The following is a 24426-nucleotide window of genomic DNA, read 5'->3' as shown; positions in this document are numbered from 1 at the left end:
AATTAAAACATTAACTATCTCGTGTCTAAATGATTTAATAAGTGATACTCTGAAAACGGGTAAAGCAGACAATATCAGAGCATTACATAAATTTATCTATGAGAGCGAGGGAGATAGAAATAACCGCAAAAGAATTCGAGAATTTTCTGGTTTCGATTTCGATGAAACGGACGCAAAGTACGAAGCAAAGGCGGAATATGTACGACGAAATTTGACGAACAGTGATCTTGTTTCGATTTGCAATGTATTGGGAATCAAGTACAGTGTCGACGACCTAGCATTGCATATTTTCATGAATTTGAAGCTGAACAATTTGTTGGCATCACAAGACGTAGACGAATCAGACGACGAAGTAGATGATGAAATAAACGACGAGACAGATCATGAATCGGTAGCTACAGAGAGGAACGTAGCAACAGAGAAAAATTGGAGGAACAGGCCGCACGAGAGAGCAAGCGAGAACGACAACGATGAGTACAGAAGAATAAACGAAGAGAGAGATAGAATGATGACGCTCGTTTTGCCATTAGTTTTCGTGACGTGGAAGAGAACATTCGTATTTTTGACGGCACTAATACCATTGCAGTATAAGTTTGAATTAACGAATTCAATGAGCAAGCAACGTTGATGTGTTGGAACGATTTCCAAAAGTTTCTGTTCGCGAAGAAGGCGTTAAAAGGCATCGCGAAACTGTTTGTCTTGAGTGAGAGAGGAATAAATTCGTGGAAGTCTCTCGAAAAAGCACTTTTGAGTGAATTCAAATCGTGCGTGAGTAGTAAAGACGTACATGAGCAACTGATGAAAATGAAGCGTAAAAACAATGAGTGCGTTTTTGAGTACTTTTACAGAATGAAAGATGTAGCTTCATGTGGACAAATAAAAGACGATTCATTAATAGAATATCTAATTGACGCCATAGATGAAAAAAGTGAGAATAAGTCGATTTTATATGGAGCGAAAAATTTAAATGAGTTTAAAGAGAAATTAAAGCAGTATAAAACAATGAGTGAAAAGAAAGTAAGAATGACAATGGTAAATACAAAAACGACGAGAACAGTGCAAAAGTGAAAGACAAAATGATGAAAAGAAATAATAAAGATGTTAAAAACGATGTAGTGTGTTACAATTGTGGAAATAAAGGACATTATGCGAAAAATTGTGATGATAAAGAGAAAGGTAGAAAGTGCTACAAATGTAATGGATTTGGTCACATACATAGCTAAAAATTGTAATAAAAGAGATATGAACAGTCAATTTGAACCGAACACAAGAAGTTTTAAGTCAAAAGAAGAAATAACCTGTAAAGTTATTAAAATTGACAACATTGAGTGTAAAGCATTGCTCGACACCGGAAGTAAATTTTGTATCATTCGCGAAGATTTGTATAAACGTTTGAAACAACCCGAGTTGAGTAGTTTTGACGGTTTTCTAATTGGATTCTGTGGCGGAGAATCAAATAAGATAAAACCAATTGGACACTTTGTGAATTCCATTTTGATTGACGACCATACGTTCGTGTTAGATTTTCATGTAGTTCCGATTAGATTGTTAGATGTCGAAATGATCATAGGCGAGGAATTATGTTTGCAAGCTGACATTATATTTAGTCGAAATGGTGTAAGAGTAGAAAAATTCGAAAAAGAAAGTGATGAAATAAAAATTCTAAAAATTGATGTCGCGAATAATAAAGATGAACTTGATATAGACGAATGTGCAAGCACAAGTGCTAAAAAAGAGGTATTCGATTTGATATCTAATTATCAACCGGTAGCAATAAAGACGACCAATGTTGAAATGCGAATAATTTTAAACGATGACAGTCCGATATTTGCGCGACCCCGTAGACTTGCATTCAAAGAGGCAGAGTTCGTGAACGAGAAAGTCGAAGAATGGTTGGCTGAAGGCATAATTGAAGAGTCAACGTCCGAATACACAAGTCCGGTGGTACTTGTAAAGAAGCATGACGATTCCTACAGGCTCTGTGTCGATTTTCGCAAAATAAACAAGGTATGTGTGCGTGACCATTATCCATTGCCGCTCATCGAGGATCAGTTGGATCGTTTGCAAGACGCTACGATTTTTAGTACCATTGATTTGAAGAACGGATTCTTTCATATAGCAGTTGCAGAATCTAGTCGAAAGTATACGTCGTTTGTGACCCACTGTGGTCAGTACCAATTCAAGAGAGTTCCGTTTGGATTTACTAATTCGCCTGGAGTATTCCAAAGACATGTAAATGCAATATTTCGGCATTTATCCAAGAGAGGCATTGCGCTGCCATACGTTGACGATGTTATCATTTTGGCCAGAGATGAAGTTGAAGCTGTTAAGAATCTAAAAGAGGTAATCGTAACCTGCGAAGAGTATGGTTTAGAGCTAAACCTGAAGAAGTGTCATTTTTTAAAGAAAAGAATACAATTTTTGGGGCACATTGTCGAGAATAAGAAGATATATCCATCTCCAGATAAAATTGAGGCTGTTGCGAAGTTTAAAATGCCTCAAACCGTAAAGCAAGTTCAAAGTTTCTTAGGTTTGACGGGATATTTTAGAAAGTTTATTCCAAACTATGCGTGTATAGCGAAACCTCTGACCGAATTGACCAAGAATGCATCAAAATTTGTCTGTGGTCCTGAAGAAAATGTAGTACAGATCTTGAAGAAGTTACTAACTGAGAATCCAGTCTTAAGCATCTACAACCAGTCGTACGAATCGGAAGTTCATACTGATGCATCCATCGAAGGTTTTGGAGCAGTTTTACTACAAAGATGTCCAGACGACGGTGAACTCCATCCCGTATACTACATGAGTCGAAAACCACAGACGCACAGCGAAAGTATAGCAGCTATGAATTAGAGATTCTCGCAGTCATAACAGCGTTAGAAAAGTTTAGAGTTTATCTGTTGGGCATGCATTTTAAGCTAATCACGGATTGCGACGCATTTACAAAGACGCTGGAGAAGAAGATCCTTTGTACCAGGGTAGCTCGTTGGGTACTTTTTCTTCAAGAATACGATTTTGAAGTTTTACACCGTTCAGGTACCCGTATGAGACATGTCGACGCCCTCAGCAGATATCCAATTATGCAAATCAACGACTATGGAATCAGCGTTGGCATGAAGAAGGCGCAATCACAAGATGAGAAAATAAGAGCCATTATAGAAGTTCTGAAAGACAATTCGAAAACTTATGATGATTATTTTCTGAAAGCCGATATCCTGTACAAATTTGTCAATGACGTTGAGCTAATTGTTGTCCCAAACGCGATGCAGAAGTAGATTATTGGTCAAGCCCATAACAAAGGACATTTCGGGGCAAAAAAAGACGAAAGACTTGATTTGCAAAGAATACTTCATACCGCATCTCGAGGAAAAAATCCAAAAATTTATCGAATGCTGTATTCCTTGTATCATCAGTAGCCGTAAAGTCGGCAGCAAGAAGGCTTGTTTCATCCGCTTCAGAAAGATGATATTCCACTTTTAACTTACCATATTGATTTTCTAGTTCCTCTCGAGTCTACTCACAAGGACTATAAGCATATCCTGGCGGTCATAGATGCATTTACGAAGTTCTGCTGGTTATACCCAACCAAATCGACGACTAGCAATGAAGTTATTACGAAGCTGACGATGCAAAGCACGATTTTTGGCAACCCTACGTTTATTATCTCGGATTGGGGTTCCGCCTTTACATCCCAAGATTTTTTGAAGTACTGCGACAACGAAGATATCAAACACGTTAAGACGACTACAGCACTTCCTAAAGTAAATGGCCAAGTCGAACGTTTAAATGCGATCATCATTCCTGTTCTGTCGAAGTTAAGCGTTGATGATCCGACGAAGTGGTATCGACATGTTAGCAAAGTTCAGCAGGCTATCAATTCGACGTACACCAGAAGTATTGACACTTCTCCATTTGAGTTACTAACTGGCGTTAAGTTGAGGACCAACGATGACCATAAACACAGAGATCTTATCAACCAAGAGACGAAGGCAATATTTACAGACGATAGAAGCGAGCTCCGTGCCAAGGCGAAGGCACACATCTCCAAGATCCAAGACGAAAAATAGAAGTACTACAACCTACGTCGTAAGCAAGCTCGATCTTATGATGTTGGCGACATGGTTGCAATTAAGAGGACGCAATTTGGCAGTGGTCTCAAATTAAAACCGAAATATTTTGGACCCTACCAGATTAAGAAGGTGAAGCACAACAACGCATACGATGTCGAAAAAGTTGGCAAGGGCGAAGGGCCTAAAGTGCAGAGTACATGAAGCCCTGGAGCCTAAACCGAGACGACGAGGAAGATGACCAAGCATTCGGGTCGAATGCGTAATCAGAATGGCCGAATGTGGGATGTGGATTTGCGATGTGCATCAATCCCACTGTACACGAAGACGAGACGACGATCAAAGAGAAAACGTGAGCGTGTAAGAAAAGACGATCAAGAGGGATGACGAACGAATGAGAGATGACGACGAGAGAGTTGGTTTTTGCGCGTTGAATAAGGCGGACGTGTTTTGAGGTCTTGCGTTATAGTCGGATGCAAGGTCAAGTCGAGTACCATAGACGGGTACTATAAGTCGAGTGTCAAGGCCGGACACTAAAAGTCGAGTACCACAGACGGGTGCTATAAGTCGTGTGTCAAAGTCGGACACTAAAAGTCGATCGCCAAAGTCGGGCGTGAAAAGTCGAAATAAAACCCCACATATATATTCTTGATCAGCACTACGAGACGAGTTCAAATAAAGTCGAAATAAAACCCCACATATATATTCTTGATCAGCACTACGAGACGAGTTCAAATAGCCATGTCCGTCCGTCCGTCCGTCTGTCTGGATCAACGCAAACTCCTAGACCGTAAGAGCTACAGAGCTGAAATTTTGCATGTAGGCTTGTATATACTGCAGGGGGTGTATAACTCGGATTCAGCTGGATCGGCCCACTATATATCATATAGCTTCCATACAAACGCAAAAGTCACGAACAGTGACTTTTCTCAATAACTTCATTATTTTCTGTTCTATTATCGTTAAACTTAATATTAGAGAGATTATTACGCTTATAAACTACTGTGCCAAATTTGATCAAGATCGGATGACTATATCATATAGCTCCCATAGGAATTATCGGTCGAAAACAGTTTCCGACCGGCCTTATGCACAGCAATTGATATCGTTTAAGAGCCCAGTTGTAAAAGCGATTAGTAAGGAATTACCGGTATCACCTGGGAATGATCTGTTAAAAACGATGACTATTGTAGTGTCCGATGTGTCCGGGCAATAATTACCCATTCCAATGAAAATTGCCGACAGTTCTAAAAGTATCGAGGGCCCCGTAAACAAGTTGACTGCTGCAGTGGGTGACTTGTCCAACGTTGCTGCTACGGCTGACGCTTCGGCACCGCGGACTCTCGTTGGCATACCACCAAAGAAACATACATATATTTGTTTCTAGGCTAGACCCTGTTGTCACATCTGATGATGTAATAGCCTATATTCGGACGAAAGTTAACGTCTGTAAATTTTCTTATTCTCGGGACATTTCGTCTTTTAAAATTAGTGTTTCTATTGTAGTAGGATAAGTAGTTTAAACTATAATGAACATCGATAAGTATGCTGGAATTGCCAACACTGTTGTGGCAGAGCAGTATGCACGTTAATTAACACTGAACAATGAGAAGAGTGACAGACAGACGAACAGAGAGGGTCATTCGATAAGCGACGATCAAAGAATACAGACGTGAAAATAAAATAAAGAATAAGCCTGTGATATAAAAGATTAATAAATAAAGATTAAACCTTGCTTCTACAAATTCAGAAGTGGTTCGAGATACACGCCATGGATGAGGTGAATATCAATAGTTTTCGCACGGTGCAATTAAAAAATTGGTTAGCCGTCTTGGGACTGCCAACAACTGGCAGCAAAGCTGAATTAGTGGCGCGTCTTAACCAGGTCCCGTTAATGGGCCGAGGCTGTGCACCGTTGGTAACTGATGATAGTGGCCCAGAATCGGAGGAAGGGCAAATTAATGATACAGAGTGGCCAAAATGCAGATCTAGCTGGCAACAACAGTATCAACGAAGACCCAGATTTGCAGCAACAAATTTTGCCAGACGAGCAAAGTGACGAAGCAGCGACAAATTCTGAAAATTTTAACGGAATGCTCAACGTAATACGACAATTAGAAGCAGAAGTCAAGGCCAACCGCGAGCGTCTTCAAGCACAAGCGCGACACGACGGCGCTGCCGCAGTAGTCGCCAGAAGCCCAGACATTGCCGTCAGCGACAATAGAGGCGCGCAGACACATGATGAGCAACAAAAGGGGTCGTTTGCGCTAGCGAAAGAAATCGTTGTTGACTTCGATGGACAAGACTGTGCATGCAAGTGGATCGGACAGTTAAAGAGCATTGCGCAAGTTTTTGAGTTGAACGAGAGTTGTGTGGGCATTTTGTTTGTGGCAAAACTAAACGGTGCCGCAAAACGTTGGATTCAAGCGAACCCAACACGTTTGATCGAAACGTTCGAGCAACTGTGCGAAAATTTAATTTTGGCGTTTGATCAAACAAGTTCGAAGGCAACGTTGCGACGAAATTTTGAACAACGGATGTGGCAACGCCAGAAATAGTTTGCCACTTATTTCGAAGCAAAGATGAGTTTGGCAAAAAACATAACATTGGATACTGAGGAGCTGTTGGAGCATCTGGTTGAAGGCAACCCGTCGGATATTTTGCGTGATCAGGCACGCATACGATGTTTTATTAATCCGATGGAGTTGCTTAAGGCGTTTACCAATATCCAGTTGCCAAATGTGAAATCGGCAGCTGATTGGGTAAAACCACTAATCATTAAGAAGAGCGCAGATGGAAAGGACTGGCGCTGTTAGTTAATTGTTGTTGCTGAAGAGTCCATGAGTCAAGATGCAATATTGGGGCTAAATTTTTTGAAAGCCTGTGGCTTGCGTATAGATCTAAGTGCCTTGGACGGGATTGTGAAATTGAGCCTGGTAAACGAAGAAATTTCAAACGACAATTGTAAAGTAGATAGAAGTCGATCGTTATGTCCTGTTGAAGATAGTGCTAAAGAGCAAAAGTTATGTAAAGAAATTGTTATGAATCAATAGTTAAGTACTGATGAAGAGATTGTTAAAGACCAGGAATTATGTGAAGAAAGTGTTACGAATCAATTGTTGATAGCTGAGAGTCGTAACTTATGTGAGGAGATTATTATGTTAGCTGATAGTAAAGAAAATGTAAAAAAGTCAGTTATGTTAGAAATTCACGATGATAACTTTTAGAGTGACATGATGAATATAGACGTAGGAGGCGAAGAAGAAATAGAGTGTACGTGTGGAGAAGAAATAGATTTTAGTACAAAAGTTCGGCTTATGAAAATATTTAGAGAGAATTATGTTGATGCTAAGAGCCCACAAGTCCCAATGGTTAGGAGCGAATTAAAGATTTGTCTAGAGAAGTCCAAACCGTTCAGTTGTTCACCACGGAGACTGTCATACGAGGAGAAAGAATACCTTCAGAAAATGTTGGACGAATAATTGAAAGAAGGAATAATTCGTGCTAGTGAGTCAGAATTCACTCTCCAATTGTTTTAGTGAAGAAAAAAACGGGAGGTTTGAGATTATGCATCGACTTTAGGAAAGTGAATAAAATTACATTGAAAGATAATTACCCGTTGCCCTTAATCGATGATTTGCTAAATAAGCTCGTTAATAAAACAGTTTTTACGAAGTTAGATTTTAAAAATTAGTACTTTCATGTCTTTATGAACAAGGATTCAGTAAAATATACGTCATTTGTTACGCCATTAGGTCAGTTCGAATTTTTACGAATGCCGATGGGGTTGAAAACTGCACCAGCTGTTTTCCAACTATTTGTAAATAACATTTTTGCAGATTTGATAAAAGAAAATAAGGTTATTGTCTATATGGAGGAGCATCTAAAAGTTTTAAAAGAAGTTTTTGCAAGATTGGTACAAAATAAGTTACAGTTACGGCTAGACAAGTGTGAATTTTTACAATCAAAAGTCAAATATTTAGGATTCAATATCTCTTAAAGCTGACGATAGTGGAATAGAAGCAGTTATGAATTTCCCAGCGCCAGAAAAAGTGCAGACAGTGCAAAGTTTTCTAGGGTTATGTTCATATTCCCGAAGATTTATTAAGGATTTTTCGATAATAGCTAAGCCATTGTACGACCTACTTAGGAAGGATACTCCTTTTAAGTTTGGAAAGGCAGAGCTAGTGTTTTTTTTACTCTCAAAGAGAAGTTAGTGCAAGCGCAAGTATTAGCAATTTTTTATTATAAGCATGAGACAGAGTTGCATTGTGATGCAAGTGCACTTGATTTCGGGGCTGCTCTAATGCAAAAGAAAGTCGACGGTAAATTGCACCCGGTATTTTATTTTTCTAAGCGATCAACGGAAACAGAATCAAAATACCACAGTTTCGAATTAGAAACTTTAGCAATTATTTATGTACTTCACAAATTTAGATTTAAGATTTTTAGAGACTGTAATTCGCTGACTCTCACATTAAATAGAGTTGAGCTAAATCCTAGAATTGCTAGATGGGCGTTAGAGTTGCAGAATTAACACTATGAATTAAGTCATAGAGCAGGAAAGAAAATGCATGCTGCAGCATGTGGATGCATTAAGTAGATGTATTGGAGTTATGGTCGTAGAAAACGGAAGATAAAATGTTCGAAATTCGAAACGGAGTGGTATTTAGAAAATCAAGAGATGGCAGGTTATTGTTTTATGTTCCTAAAGATATGGAGAATCAGGTTTTGCACAAATATTATAATGAACTTGGGCATATCGGCAGGGATAAGATGATGGATACTATTTCCAAAAGTTATTGGTTCAAAAACATTAAGGATAAATGCATTAGTCACATAGAAAATTGTTTAAAATGTGTAGCTTTTTCCCCCAAATCAGGAAAAATAGAAGGACTATTGCATAGCATACCAAAAGAAGATAAGCCATTCGAGCTAATACATATAGATCACCAGTAGCAGCAGGGAGAGCAAACAAACACATATTCGTTGTAGTGGACGGATTCACTAAGTTCGCTAGATTGTATACAACAAAGTCTACAAGCACGAAAGAAGTAGTGAAAGCGTTAAGAGATTATTTTAGAGCGTATAGCCGACCTAAGTGTATTGTGTCAGATAGAGGGACTGTTTTACGTCTAGTGAGTTTAAACAATTTATGACAGAATGTAACATAAAACACTTGAAGATAGCTACAGCCTCTCCCTCAAGGAAACGGCCAGGTTGAACGATTGAATAGAAGCATAGTTCCAATGATATCGAAACTTGTAGAACCAGAGAGAAATTTGCATTGGGACACTGTAATTGAAACAGTAGAATTTTCTTTTAATAACACATTGCATAGAAGTATTAAGCAACAGCCAAGTAAAATGCTGTTTGGAGTAGAACAGAAAGATGAGGTTATTGATCAGTTAAGAGAAAAGTTAGAAGAAATCCAATGTCCTGTAGATCCGGAAAGTTTAAAAAAGATTCGTAAAGAAGCAATAGAAAACCAGAAAAGAGCGCAGTCGTATAATGAAACGTACTACAACAAGTCTAAGATAATGCCAACACAGTATAAGAAAGGAGATTTCGTGATGGTAAAGAATTTCGATAGTACAGCTGGAGTGGCGAGGAAATTGATTCCTAAACATACGTAGTTGAAAAGGTATTAAGAAATGATATATTTTTGCTTAAAGACGTCGACGGTTTCCAGGTTTCACGCAATTCCTATCAAGGTGTGTGGGATGCGTAGAACATGAGACACTGGGTGGGGAAAAAGAGGCCAAATAGTAGAGAATAAGAACTATTGTATTACACAAAATTTTCTTTAATGTATAAAATTAAAATGTATCATATCAATTGTATATATATAGTCTAAATGTTATAATGTAAATAGCAAAATAGGATCAGGAGATCCAACTGTCAGTATGGCCGAGTTGTAGTAGGATAAGTAGTTTAAACTATAACGAACATCGATAAGTATGCTGGAATTGCCAACACTGTTGTGGCAGAGCAGTATGCACGTTAATTAACACTGAACAATGAGAAGAGAGACAGACACACGAACAGAGAGGGTCATTCGATAAGCGACGATCAAAGAATACAGACGTGAAAATAAAATAAAGAATAAGCCTGTGATATAAAAGATCAATAAATAAAGATTAAACCTTGCTTGCTTCTACAATATGTCGAGAAGATTTTTGGCCGAAATATTTAATAGTTAAGTAATACACTGTAAAAAAGAAAAATCGGCAACCGGTTCGCCTGCCAACAACAAAAACTAATACCATTTCTGTTACATCAGCATCGGCTGGTGTGACAAAAAACTAGCTTCGTCCCTTAACTTGGGTTACCAGAACGTTAGAGGACTGAAATCTAAATCTATCTCTTTCTTTTAAACATAACATTCTAGTTTTTACAGAGACGCGGCTAAAACCTGACACTCATACGTGACCTGATTTCCCGCATAGGCGGTGGCGTTCTGATAGCTTTTGATGCTGCTTCATCATCTGAATTGAATCAATTTTCTAGTACCCAGGAGATTAAGTTTGTCGGTGTTGTTCCTATATTCCACCATTGTCAGACATGGTGGTATACTTAAATCATTTAGAGGCAATTCAGTTTGTCTCCTCTTTAGTTTCCAGTCAAGACATGCTCATAGTTGTAGGTGATTTTAATTTACCCGCTTTAGCATGGTCACCAACAGATGAATCTACCATGTTGCTGCCGGAGGGCAGCATGGTGACATGGAGATGTCACATGACTTTGATGATGGCCCTCAGGCTTATCTTTATCAAAAGTCAATCCTGTACTGTCAATTGTATTGGATTCTTCTTATTGTGATGTTTCTAGGATCGAACCATTTGTTCTTCCCGAAGACAAATTTCATCCTACTGTAAATTTAAAAATTGTTCTGCCCTTGCTTTCACCATTACTTGGTTCAAAGTAGTTACCTCTAACTAGGTGCTTTCCTAACACTGACTTTACCAGCCTTAATGAAAACATTACTACTACCGATTGGTCTTATCTGTACAATTGTAGAGATATGAACTCAACTGTTCGTTTTGTTTATGATACTCTGAATTCACTCTTTGATATTTGTGTGCCTCTTGGTAGGCTGGAGCGGCTTAACAAACCTCGCTGGTTCTCTCGAAAGCTATCCATGTTGAAAAATGTGAAGACTTGATATAATAAGTTTAAAAAAAAACACGTCGTTCATCAGATTACGCTCTGTATACAGTCGCTCGTTCAAAATTCATGATGCTTAATACACAATTCTTTTAATTATCTTCAGCGGTGTAAGCCTCAGTTTTCTTCTGACTCTAACAAAGGCACCCATCTTTTTTGTCAAGTAAAATAAAAAAGCGAGCACTGATCAGGCAATTGGCGATATGTCTGCGTGTTTTTTCAAAACAACGTTTTCCTCAACGGAATATCAAACAAGTCCGTATCCTTTTCATTTAAAAATTCTACTTGCATTTTCAATCCGGTGATTGATGAAAGTTCTCTTCTTAACGAACTTAAACTAGTTAAACCTGTTTATTCTCCGGGGCCAGATAGTCTACCTGGATGTGTACTCAGGTTCTGTGCAAACCCATTTTAAAATTTTTTCTTTTGCCTGTCAAATCTTCCTCTTTTACATCTATTTGGAAGGAGTCGTATATCATTCCTCTGCATAAAAATGGCAAAAAGTCCGAAGCCTCTAACTAAAGGGGTATCTCAAAATTGTCCGCTATTCCGAAAGCTTTTGAGAAAATTATAACTTATCAATTGCAACATTTTTTGCAGCTCTATTATTTCGCCGTCTTAACATGGGTTTGTGAAACGCCTTTTAACCTTTTAGAATTTACCTCTATAATTATCAAGGGGTTCAAAAATGCTAAACAAACTGATGTCATATACACTGACTTCTGCTAAGCCTGTTATTCTGTTAATCATACTTTATTACTTTGTAAACTGAACGACATTGGGTTTCCACCTCTTTTCCTTTCTTGGGTTCGAGAATATTTAACAATTCCATTCCTGTGACTTCTGGTGTACCTCAAGGTAGTCATTTTGGCCCTCTGCTTTTCATTATTGATTAACGATCTTCCATCAGTCATCGTTCATTCGCGTGTGCTTATGTATGCTGACGATGTCAAGCTTTGTCTTACTTATAAATATACAGATTCATTTAGTCGGCTACAAGCTGATCTTAAAAACTTTCAATCCTGGTGCCAGTTTAATCTATTAAGTCTTAACACTACCAAATGTAAGGTAATGACTTTTTTTCGTAGCTCTTCTCAACTGGTCACTTGTTTTCTAAACAATAGTCCTTTAGAACGTCTAAATTATATTAATGATTTGTGCTTTCTTATGGACCATAAGTTGAATTTTATCACGAAGGCCATGAGTGTTCTGGGTTTCATCAAAAGATGGTCAAAAGAACTTGACGACCTCTATACAGCTAAAGTTCTTTTTACTTCGCTTGTCCGTCTTATTTTAGAGTATGGATCTTGCATTTGGTCACCTCAATATGAGTCGCACCAGATTAGACTTGAATCCGTTCAAAAACAGTTCTTGCTATATGCTCTTCGTGGCTTAAGCTGGGATCGCAATGTCAATTTGCCTTCGTATTCTAGTAGACTTCTCTTGATTAACCTTTCGTCCCTAACTAACCGTAGAATTATGCTTGGTGTTATGCACAAGCTCCTAATTTATACCTTTATCCCTTAGTTATTGTTTTTATTTTTTATTTATTTATTTTATTTACGTCAACTAACACAGCAGTCGACGAAAAAGCTTAAGCTAAAGACAGATAGTAATTAAATGAAGAAGGTAGCTTAGCTTTATACACAACTAAACATCCCCGACCCGGTGGAGGTTTTTTATTTGCACAAGGTGTTTTATTTGCCAGCTATGCCCCGATTCACAGCCAATGTGGTCAGGGATGAGTTGCAGCCAATCCAAGTCCAGAATATTTTCATTGGTTTCGCTGTAGATGATTAAAAAGTTTAGCGCGAAGAGAAGTGACAGAAAGATGAGGAGAGATAAGGTGAGATAGGTTGTTAAAAGATTGGCAAAGAACACGAAGAGGTTCGTGAAGAGAATAGTTAGTCAGACATCTAATAAGGTGAATAGGAAAAAAGTTTCTGGTCCGACGTGAGGGAACACAAAAATATAGCGTATCTAGTAAATTGGTAGAAATGACTTCGACGTTGACTAGTTTATGGAGAAAAAGAATGCCAAAAACAAGCCTACGGTTATAAAGTGAGGGAAGATTAATAAGAAGAAGTCTGTCAGAATAAGAAGGTAGGCGAAGACCCGGGTCCCAATTTAGACCGCGTAGCGCAAACTTAAGGAATTGCTTCTGTACCGATTCAATACTAAGCTGGTGAACATCATATTGCGGGTTCCACACTGGCGAGCAATATTCTAGAGTAGGGCGAACTAACGAAGTGTATAAAACTTTTGTTATATAGGGATCATCAAATACTTTGGCCCAACGTTTAATGAAGCCGAGAAGGCTGCTTGCTCTATTGACAATTGAAGAAATATGAACATTAAATGAAAGTTTAGGGTCAAACATAACGCCTAAGTCTTTGAATGATGGTACACAATCTAACAGAACAGACTAGGAGCTAGGAGCGGAGAAAAACGACTGAAAGTCATAAAAGAACACTTAGAGGCATTAAGGTGTAATTTATTAACGTGGCACCAATCCCAGAACGCATCGAGATCTGATTGCAAGTACTGTTGGAAAGAAGGATCATTATAGGAATAACAAATCTTGACGTCATCCGCAAACATAAGCACGCGTGAATGAGCCATGCTGACAAGGAGAAATAGTGGATCTGGATAGATGTTGAAGGGAAGATGTAATAATTTTCTCAATCAGTTTAGGTATTGCCGAAAGTTTGGCAATGCCACGGTAGTTAGAAACATCCGATTTGCTACCCTTTTTAAAAAGCCGAATAATAAAAGACTCCTTCCAAATATCAGGAAAGCTACTACTCGATATAAAGAATAACCGAGCTAAAGGCTTAGATAGAGAAATCGAACACATTTTAAGGATGCATTTAGGTATATTATCAGGCCCTGGAACGAAGGAAGACTTCATAGATGACAAGCTAGTGATAATACAGTCTTCAGTAATACTGGGAAATAACATGCAATTTAAATGTGGAATTGAAAGGGATAGGGTGTGGGATCCGAAACAGTAGTAGAATATGTCGACTGAAAAAATTTAGCAAACAGATCTGCAATATCTGAATCATTATTAGCAGTCGGGTTGTTAAGTCTGAAGGTGGAAGGTAGTACATTAGAGCGTCTTTTGGAATTGACAAAGTTGTAAAATCCGCAAGTGATTGACAGCCGGTATGATCCTGTGATTGATCAGAGTTCCCGTGAGGGATAGATTGAGGTACACCAGGGCTTGTAATGGGTACTTTAATCTGAAAAGAAGAGCATAAAGAGGGACAAAAAGATAGTGTAGGCGAAAGTAAAATCGGCACAAGATGGGCAAGTCCATCATTACTCATTAAGCCAAACCAGAAAATTTGATGGTATGATGGGGGCGATGAGGGGAGCAACTGCAGAAGCAATGACGAAAGAAAAAAATAAAAAAATATGTAAATGCACCAAACTCTAATCACGAAAAAAAAACTGTTTAAACTGAATAATTTGGCGAATTATGGAAATAAAACACAAGGGAGTCAAGCGAACAACACCAGCGAAAGCGTAAACAAACTAAGCACAATTAAAAATTGAGAAAAAACAATAAATATTAATAAAGGGAGCTATGCAAAAACACGACCGTCACGTCAGAGAGCAGAAAGCTTTATGAGCTTTAGGGTCCTCTGCTCTGATTACAACCTTCTATTCCCTCAGAGTTTTCTATTAATATACTTCAAACAAGTATCCTATCCCATTTGGTTAATAGATAGCTATAGTAATATTTTTTTGTCTGTTTTTTCTATTGTGTATTTGTCCACGCGATTCGTGCAGTGCGTTATACGGCTGCACCCCTCGGTCGGTCTGATGGGAGGTGGGCATTTATCTACTGGGGCTCGCGTGTAACATGCTTTGTCCTGGTGTCGTAGGGGCCACTTGAACGTACTGCGCATAGTATCGTCAACGTCCAAAAAATATACAGGAAAAGTAGTTTTGGATATAAAACATCATCCCGAAATTTCAATCAGATCGGATCGGCAGCCAGCCTAGTACGCCATTGATTGAAATCCTTGTGCACACAGAATAATACCAGACTAAGTGTGAAAAATGTGAAAATGCTCACCGGCTACAGATTTACAAGTTCTGATTAACTTGAAACATTTATACAACATTTATCAAAAAAAGTTAACAAAATATAAAAAAAAAAATTTATAAACCCTTAACATAGATTTATTAATGTGTACTGCTTTCCTTTTTTCATTTTTCAGGCAATATACTTTTTGAAGCGGCTAAAGTAGCTTGTGGAAATGTAGCTGGGTTATTGTCATGGACGATGGCAATGGCCAAATACTTTGAAGTGAACAAAGAAGTCCTACCGCTCAAGGCAAATCTTGCTGTACAAGAAGCCAAATATCAAAAAGCGTCCAATGATCTAGAGGAAGCCGAGGAACTCTTACAGCAAAAGGAACTGGAGTTATCAGAAGTACAAAAAACTTTGGAAGAAGCTGTTTCCAAAAAGATGCGGTACTAGAAGAGGCCAAGAAGTGTCAAGATAAAATGGACGCAGCAACAGCGTTAATAGGTGGTCTAGCGGGAGAAAAAATACGGTGGACCGAACAGATTGCTTCGTTTAAAAGCGAAACTGACCGTTTAGTTGGCGATGTTATACTATTAACAGCATTTCTATCTTACACTGGACCTTTTAATCAGGAATTTAGAAGTGATCTTCAAAACCTTTGGATGAGACAAATATTTGAAAAAATGATTCCTATATCTGCAAATGTTAATATTATTGAAAACCTTACAGATCGTTCACAAATTGGTGAATGGAATATTCAAGGACTACCAACTGATGAGCTTTCTGTACAGAACGGTATAATTGCGACAAAGGCTATGCGGTTTCCATTACTAATAGATCCGCAATCTCAAGGAAAAGTTTGGATAAAAAATAAGGAGAAACAAAATAATTTAATTGTAACAGCCTTGCATCATAAATATTTTAGAAATCATCTTGAGGATTCTGTTAGTATGGGTTTTCCTATTATCATTGAAGATGTGGGTGAAGAGTTGGATCCTTGCTTGGATAATTTGTTGGATAGAAATCTACTGAAAGTTGGAACTCAATACAAAATTAAAATTGGAGATAAAGAAGTAGACTGGAATGCAGAGTTCAGATGCTATATAACAACAAAACTCCCGAATCCAGCTTATACTCCTGAAATTTTTGCACGTACTTCCATTATTGATTTTACTGTGACAATGCGTGGTCTAGAGGATCAATTATTAGGTCGTGTTATTCTTACAGAAAGAAAAGAGTTAGAAGATGAACGTGTACAGCTAGTTGAGACAGTTACTGGCAATATGAAAAAAATGAAAGAATTGGAGAGTAACTTATTGCATAAACTTTCGACGACACAGGGAAGTTTGCTTGATGATGTAACAGTAATCGATGTTTTAAATACTAGCAAAAATACTGCGTTTGAAGTGAAAGAAAAGATTGAGATTGCGAAAGTTACTGAGGCCAAAATAAATGCTGCACGTGAGGAATATCGATCAGTCGCGACTCGAGGTAGTGTTTTGTATTTTCTTGTATGTAGTATGGCTATAGTCAACAATATGTATCAGACCTCTTTGGTTCAGTTTTTGGAGAGGTTTGATGCATCTATGCATAATTCGGCAAAGACTCACATAACTCAAAAACGTATCAGAAGAATAATTAATTATCTAACATTTGAAATTTATCGATACAAATCCAGAGGTCTTTATGAAAAGGATAAATTCCTTTTGGTACTTTTAATGGCATTGAGCATTGATAACCAGATGGAACTAATAACATTTGATGAGTTTCAAACATTTATCAAAGGCGGAGCTGCTTTAAACTTAAATGATTGTCCCCCAGTCCCGTTTCGGTGGGTGACAGATGAAACCTGGCTAAATCTGGTACAACTTTCTAATCTATCGCCATTCGCTCATATCCTAACGAAAGTAAGTGGAAATGAGAGACCATGGTTAACCTGGTATAAAAAAGATGCACCTGAAAATGAAATAATTCCCGATGGATTTAATACTCTAGATCCTTTCCGAAAAATGCTCCTAGTTCGATCATGGTGTATGGATAGAACCATTGCACAAAGTAGAAAGTATATAGCACATTCATTAGGTGATCGGTTTGCTGAGCCTGTTGTTCTAAATTTTGAGGAATTGTTATCCGAAAGTCGTGAACTAATGCCAATGATATGTTTTCTTTCTCTTGGTTCTGATCCTTCATCCAACATAGAATTACTTGCAAAAAAAATGAACTCAAATGCCACCCGATATCAATGGGGCAAGGTCAGGAAATTCATGCAAGAAAATTGATGTCATCTTGTCTTATTGACGGCGGTTGGGTGCTTCTACAAAATTGTCATTTGGGCTTGGAATATATGGTTGAACTAACCAATCATTTACTGGAACTTGAGCGACAGGGGAAAGAAGGGATAGTTAATAGTACATTTCGAATCTGGATAACAACTGAACCACACCCAAAGTTTCCTATAACGCTGCTACAATTGTCGCTAAAATACACCAATGAACCTCCTGCTGGCATTCGTGCTGGATTAAAACGAACGTATACAAATTTATCTCAGGATTTTCTGGACTATTCGCAGTCGCCCTTTTATCTACCACTTGTTTATTCAATATCTTTTCTCCATACTATAGTACAAGAGCGACGTAAGTTTGGTTCGCTTGGATGGAACATTCCTTACGAGTTTAATTCATCCGATTGGTACGCAAGTTGTTTGTTCGTTCAAAATCATTTGGATGATCTAGAACAAGGCAAAGGAATAAGCTGGGTTACAGTTCGGTACATGTTAGGCGAAGTACAATATGGTGGTCGAGTTACGGACGATTTCGACAAAAGACTGCTTAATACATTTACTCGTGTGTGGTTTCATGACACTCTATTTGATGAAAATTTTCAATTTTTTAAGGGATATAAGGTCTATAGCTACAAAGAACAGGACGCCTATTTAAATGCTATTGATAAAATGTTAAACGTAGATCCACCACAAGTTTACGGATTTCATTCAAATGCTGAGATTACCTATCAAACAAATACAATGAGAAATATTTTAGAAGAAATAATGTCCATACAACCTAAAGGTAAATGACAATTAACTAAGAAATAAAAACTGTGAGTGTAATTTTATATTTACTACAGAATCTTCCTCGGGCGCTGGCGAGACTAGAGAGGATCGAGTTGCGCAACAGGTGAGAGATGTTAGTTAAGACACCCGCACCGTTTGATTTGTTTGACGTGAAACAACATCTAATGGCAATGGGAGCTTCCAGTGCCATGAATATTTTCCTTAGACAAGAAATCGATAGGATGCAAAAAGTAAGTTAATTTTAGGCTATAGCCTGGGGACTCAAATAATTCTTGTGATTGCAGATTATAAAGCTTGTGCGAACAACATTTAAAGATATATTGTTAGCTGTTGAAGGAACCATAATAATGAGTGAGATTTTGCGAGATGCTGTAGACAATATTTTCATGGCCCGAATACCAGCTGTGTTCAAACGTGGTAGTTGGGTATCATCTAGTTTGGGCTTCTGGTTTACTGAACTAATTGAGCGCCACACTCAATTTTATAATTGGTGTTTTGGAACTCGCCCAGTTGTATTTTGGATGTCAGGCTTCTTTAATCCTCAGGGATTTTTAACAGCAATGCGCCAAGAAGTTGCTAGGGCACATCATGGCTGGGCTTTGGATCAAGTTAGCATGCATAATGATGTTCTCAAAATTGGTCTTGAAGAGTGCAAAAAGCCACCTAAGGAGGGTGTTTTTATCTATGGGTTGTACGTTGATGGTGCAGGTTGGGATAGGCGCACTTCTCGCTTGGTGGAGGCGACAAACAAAGTTTTGTTTACTCTTATGCCTGTAGTCCATATTTATGCTATTAATTCCACATCTACAAAAAATCCGAAGCTATATACATGCCCGGTGTACAAGAAAATTAATCGTACAGACTTAAATTATATTTGTTCGCTATGGCTGCAATCAAATAAGCAACCAGATCATTGGATTTTAAGAGGTGTGGCCTTGCTATGTGACGTTAAATAGATAATAATAAAAGAACTAAACCTAATTTAAGTCGTTTAAAATTAAAACAATAGTCGGAATGGTAGCCGTGTTCAAGGTGTGGTAGTTGGGTATCATTAATCACTAATTGAACGCCGCCACACTCTATTTTATAATTGGTGATTTGGAACTCGTCCAGTTGTATTTTGGAAGTCAGGCGTCTTTAATTCTCATAGATTTTTAACAGCAAAGCGCCAAGAAGTTGCTAGTGCACATCATGGCTGGGCTTTGGATCAAGTTAGTATGCATAATGATCTCAAAATTGGTCTTGAGGAGTGCAAAAAGCCACATAAGGAAGGTGTTTTTATCTATTATGGTTTTAACGACTCGTCGACTTGGGTATACCATACACCAGGTGAAACAAATATTTCAAATTTCGAAAACCAAATGTACATATGTCTATTCAATTGTTTTTACATGCTTCATTGTCATATTGTCACTCATGAAAGTCGGTGGTGTTTTTTTTTTTGCGCTCTCGCTTAATTTTTGTCTTTCATTCTTTCTTTTGTTTTCTCTTTTGATCGCGCTCGCGGCCGTTATCTTCGCGCTTGTGACAAGTTTTTTTTGTTGTGTGTTTTAATACAGTTAAGTACAAATAGTCTCTCTTTTTTGTTTTCTCTTTCTAATTTGCATATTGCAGTTAGCTTTTGCCTTGGTTTGTATACGTCTCTCTTAACATATATACATATATATTTTTCTTTTTATTTACATATTGATTTATAATTTGTTTTTGTATAAATCAATTATTTAATAATGTCTGTCTGTTGCAAATATAATTGCAATAATCCCAGCAAGACCAGTGAAGATTTTCTTTACTGTTAGCTGTGTGACAATGTAATACACTTTAAATGTGCTGGTTTACACAGTCAAGGTGCGGGATTGTATTGCACAGGGGTGGCGGCCTTAAATGGGGCTGTGATTCGTGTCGTGGTTTGGAGCTCGAGATGCGAAGTTTTCTGGGGGAAGCATTTAAAACCCTGTCAGCTGGCGTTCATAAGCTCCAAGAGGAGCTTTTGGCGATGGAGGTTCAATTTAGAAGTTCTAAACTTTTGATTGAATCTCCGACGCGAAAGAGGGCCAGGTTTCATGGCGCGTCCCTCAGTCCGTCGGCACATTCGTCTCTACCAGTTCCGGCTTTCGACATTGACCCTATGTCACCAACTGTACAGCAGCTGATATCGTTTATGAGTCCGGCTTTGGCAGGTGTGGAGTCTCTTCCCATTTCCCCTGGAGACAGTATCCCACCTACTAACACGATATCGTTTGTATTTTCCGAACCGTCGGAGCAAACATCCGTTTCCAGGAATATTGCCAATAAAGTAGTTACAAGAGCAGCTAGTAAAGGTGCTGGCTGCTTCAGCTGCTGCTGCGTCTGCTGTAGCCGCTACTGCTGTGCCTAGTATTCCTAGTTCCCTGTGGAAAAGTTCCGTTTTTCATATACTCGAGACATTTCGTCCTTTAAAATAGGTGTCTCCCCAGATATTTTTGGCCAAATATGTCATAAAAATTTTTGGCCGGAAGACCTTGTTGTAAAAGAGTATACAAATAAAAAAGAAGAACCGGCCTCCGATTAGCTTGCTACCTGCCTCTGTGAATAACGTTCCTTCCGGCTCGTCTGCACCTGTTGGCGAGTCAAAAAACTAATTTCGTTCCTAACTCTGGCCTATCAGAACGTACGGGGACTAAAGACTAAACTGTCTAGACTCTATGTAGATAGTTAAGCTTTTGACTTTCATATTCTTGCCTTTATGGAGACTTGGCTGAAGCCTGATATTGCCGATGCTTCAATTTTCCCCTCAAAATATTTAATATATAGACATGATCGGACTATCCGTAATGGTGGTGGCGTTTTGATCGCTGTTGACTCGGCATTCTCGTCTCAAATTGTCCAGTCCTCCAATCAGGAGATTGAATTTGTTTGTGTTAAAATTTCGTTTAATTCTTTTTCTGCCTATATTACTTGTTCGTATATTCCACCACAGTCCGACTTGGCACTATACACTCACCATTTGGAAGCTGTTAAACTTATTTCCTCATATCTCTCTGACAAAGACTTGCTCGTTGTTCTGGGAGATTTTAATTTACCTGAGATTGCCTGGACCCTCTCATTTGATTCTTTCTTACTGTTGCCCTCCTTGTCACATTGTTTCATAGATGGTCTGCTTGAGTCGTAACAGATACGATATTTCCAGGACTGATCCCTTAGTTATTCCCGAAGACAACTTTCATCCAACTCTGGATATTACCATTGACCTTCCTTTTGGTGTTATGTCTCGACATAATAACTCGATGCCTCCAACCCGATGTTTTCGCAAGACAAACTTTACTAAACTTAAAAACTCTTGTTAATTAATGATTGGACATATCTGTATATTTGCACGGATATGGACTCTGCCATTTCTGTCTTCTATAAAACTCTTGTGTCGTTCTTTGATGTTTGTGTCCCGCGTGTGACTCTGATAAACCTCCTTGGTCCTCACGTGAGTTATGTAACTTGAAGAACGTAAAATCGAGATGTTATAAAAGATTTAAAAAATCCGGTAAAGCATTGGATTTTTCCCCTATATGTAGTTGCTCGATCAAATTTTATGGTGCTGAGTTCACATTGCTATAAGGATTATCTTCAGCGATGTAAACTCAGGTTTTCTCGCGATCCTAAGCAATTTTATAAATTTGTAAATGTTAAACGTAAGACATCGGTGCACCCGTCTTACTTGTCTTTCGAAAACAATAAAGCTGACAATGATCAGGCAATTGCCGACATGTTTGCTGATTTTTTCAAAACAACTTATTGCTCTTCGATTTATCAAGCAAATCCTCCTTATCCTCATCACTTGCAATCGTCTAATTGCATTTTAGACCCTGTGTTTGATGAAAGTTCGGTTCTTAGCGTGCTCAGTTCCGTCAAACCAATATATGCACCTGGCCCTGATGGAATACCAGGCTGCGTAATAAGGTTTTGCGCGGAGGCCCTATGTAAGCCAATACTTAAGTTGTTTACACTGTCCGTCACATCTTCCGCCTTCCCGCCTATATTATCATCATGTAGGAAATGAAGTGTCAGGCAGGCATAATCATGGCAATCGTTTGGTACCGAGTGAGCGAGACAGAACGACACGCAGCGGCCGTACCTATCTGGTCGACTCACTCATGAAAATAAAGCAGAAGCGTCGATCGGAAAGCACTCGCAATCGTACTCTCGCCTCGATCACATCGCACACCCAAATTTGTCGCTAAGGCCATTATAATAATTAATAAATATATGTATTCTTAACACAAAGAAACATTGTTAATAAATAATAAAAAAGTTTAAATAAGGAAATCACATCCTTAAATAATATTGAATTAAATAACCAGGAATATTCCAATTCTACAAACTGGGGGCTCAACCGAGATTTCTGGCCCAAGACAATTAGTGAAAATCGTGTGTGTGTGTGTGTGTGAAGTTCGCAAATGAACAGAAAATTGTTAAAATTGCATGCATTAACGTGTAATATATATACAAAGTCAAGGTTGTTGGCGAACGAATTTCAAAAGACGCAACCACTACAAGTTCAAAAACTAGTGGAAGTTGGTGTGACTGTACGAGAGGCGACGAGTGGGTGGTGAGACGGTGAGCGGTCGGACGAAGCAAGAAGAGCGTCACCCAGAATTTTGGCGCCGTTTCGGCAAAGTCGGCGGCTGAAGTTGAGAACAGCTCGAGAAGGGTGGTGACTCGAGAGGAAAAGAGAGAGCAGACAGCGGACACGAAGTTGATGATAACCAGTGTTCACTGTGGAAGCAGACAGACGGAGAGAGCAGACAGCGGACACGAAGTTGATGATAATTAGTGGTCACTGTGGAAGCAGACAGACGGAGATAGCAGACAGCGGACACGAAGTTGATGAAAATTAGTGGTCACTGTGGACAGACAGACGGAGAGAGCAGACAGAGGGCACGAAGTTGATGATAACCAGTGTTCACTGTGGAAGCAGACAGACGGAGAGAGCAGACAGCGGACACGAAGTTGGTGATAACTAGTGTTCACTGTGGAAACGGAAAACCAAAGGAGAACAGAAAGCGGAGAACAGAAATTTTTTAATTTACCTGAGATTGCCTGGACCCTCTCATTTGATTCTTTCTTACTGTTGCCCTCCTTGTCACATTGTTTCATAGATGGTCTGCTTGAGTCGTAACAGATACGATATTTCCAGGACTGATCCCTTAGTTATTCCCGAAGACAACTTTCATCCAACTCTGGATATTACCATTGACCTTCCTTTTGGTGTTATGTCTCGACATAATAACTCGATGCCTCCAACCCGATGTTTTCGCAAGACAAACTTTACTAAACTTAAAAACTCTTGTTAATTAATGATTGGACATATCTGTATATTTGCACGGATATGGACTCTGCCATTTCTGTCTTCTATAAAACTCTTGTGTCGTTCTTTGATGTTTGTGTCCCGCGTGTGACTCTGATAAACCTCCTTGGTCCTCACGTGAGTTATGTAACTTGAAGAACGTAAAATCGAGATGTTATAAAAGATTTAAAAAATCCGGTAAAGCATTGGATTTTTCCCTATATGTAGTTGCTCGATCAAATTTTATGGTGCTGAGTTCACATTGCTATAAGGATTATCTTCAGCGATGTAAACTCAGGTTTTCTCGCGATCCTAAGCAATTTTATAAATTTGTAAATGTTAAACGTAAGACATCGGTGCACCCGTCTTACTTGTCTTTCGAAAACAATAAAGCTGACAATGATCAGGCAATTGCCGACATGTTTGCTGATTTTTTCAAAACAACTTATTGCTCTTCGATTTATCAAGCAAATCCTCCTTATCCTCATCACTTGCAATCGTCTAATTGCATTTTAGACCCTGTGTTTGATGAAAGTTCGGTTCTTAGCGTGCTCAGTTCCGTCAAACCAATATATGCACCTGGCCCTGATGGAATACCAGGCTGCGTAATAAGGTTTTGCGCGGAGGCCCTATGTAAAGCCAATACTTAAGTTGTTTACACTGTCCGTCACATCTTCCGCCTTCCCGCCTATATTATCATCATGTAGGAAATGAAGTGTCAGGCAGGCATAATCATGGCAATCGTTTGGTACCGAGTGAGCGA

General features: G+C 38.6%; 1 protein-coding gene and 1 long non-coding RNA gene across 2 annotated transcripts; both read left to right on the top strand.

The window, feature by feature from the left end:
• The first annotated feature begins 3626 nt into the window (after positions 1 to 3626).
• LOC137572009 (uncharacterized) lies at positions 3627 to 4067 on the top strand. The gene has a single exon (XM_068283778.1). It carries the CDS (start codon positions 3627 to 3629, stop codon positions 4065 to 4067), a length of 441 nt encoding a protein of 146 aa, XP_068139879.1.
• A 12262-nt stretch (positions 4068 to 16329) lies between these two features.
• Positions 16330 to 19321, top strand: LOC137572020 (uncharacterized). Its single transcript, XR_011031514.1, has 3 exons — positions 16330 to 18341; positions 18400 to 18576; positions 18631 to 19321. It is a non-coding gene; the product is annotated as an uncharacterized lncRNA (long non-coding RNA).
• The last annotated feature ends 5105 nt before the right edge of the window (positions 19322 to 24426 follow it).

The sequence above is a fragment of the Drosophila tropicalis genome, unplaced genomic scaffold (assembly GCF_018151085.1).
Source record: "Drosophila tropicalis isolate 14030-0801.00 unplaced genomic scaffold, ASM1815108v1 contig_1033, whole genome shotgun sequence".
Classification (NCBI taxonomy): domain Eukaryota; kingdom Metazoa; phylum Arthropoda; class Insecta; order Diptera; family Drosophilidae; genus Drosophila; species Drosophila tropicalis.
Note: the sequence above shows the minus strand (reverse complement) of the source record. Positions and strands in the feature narration are given on the sequence as shown.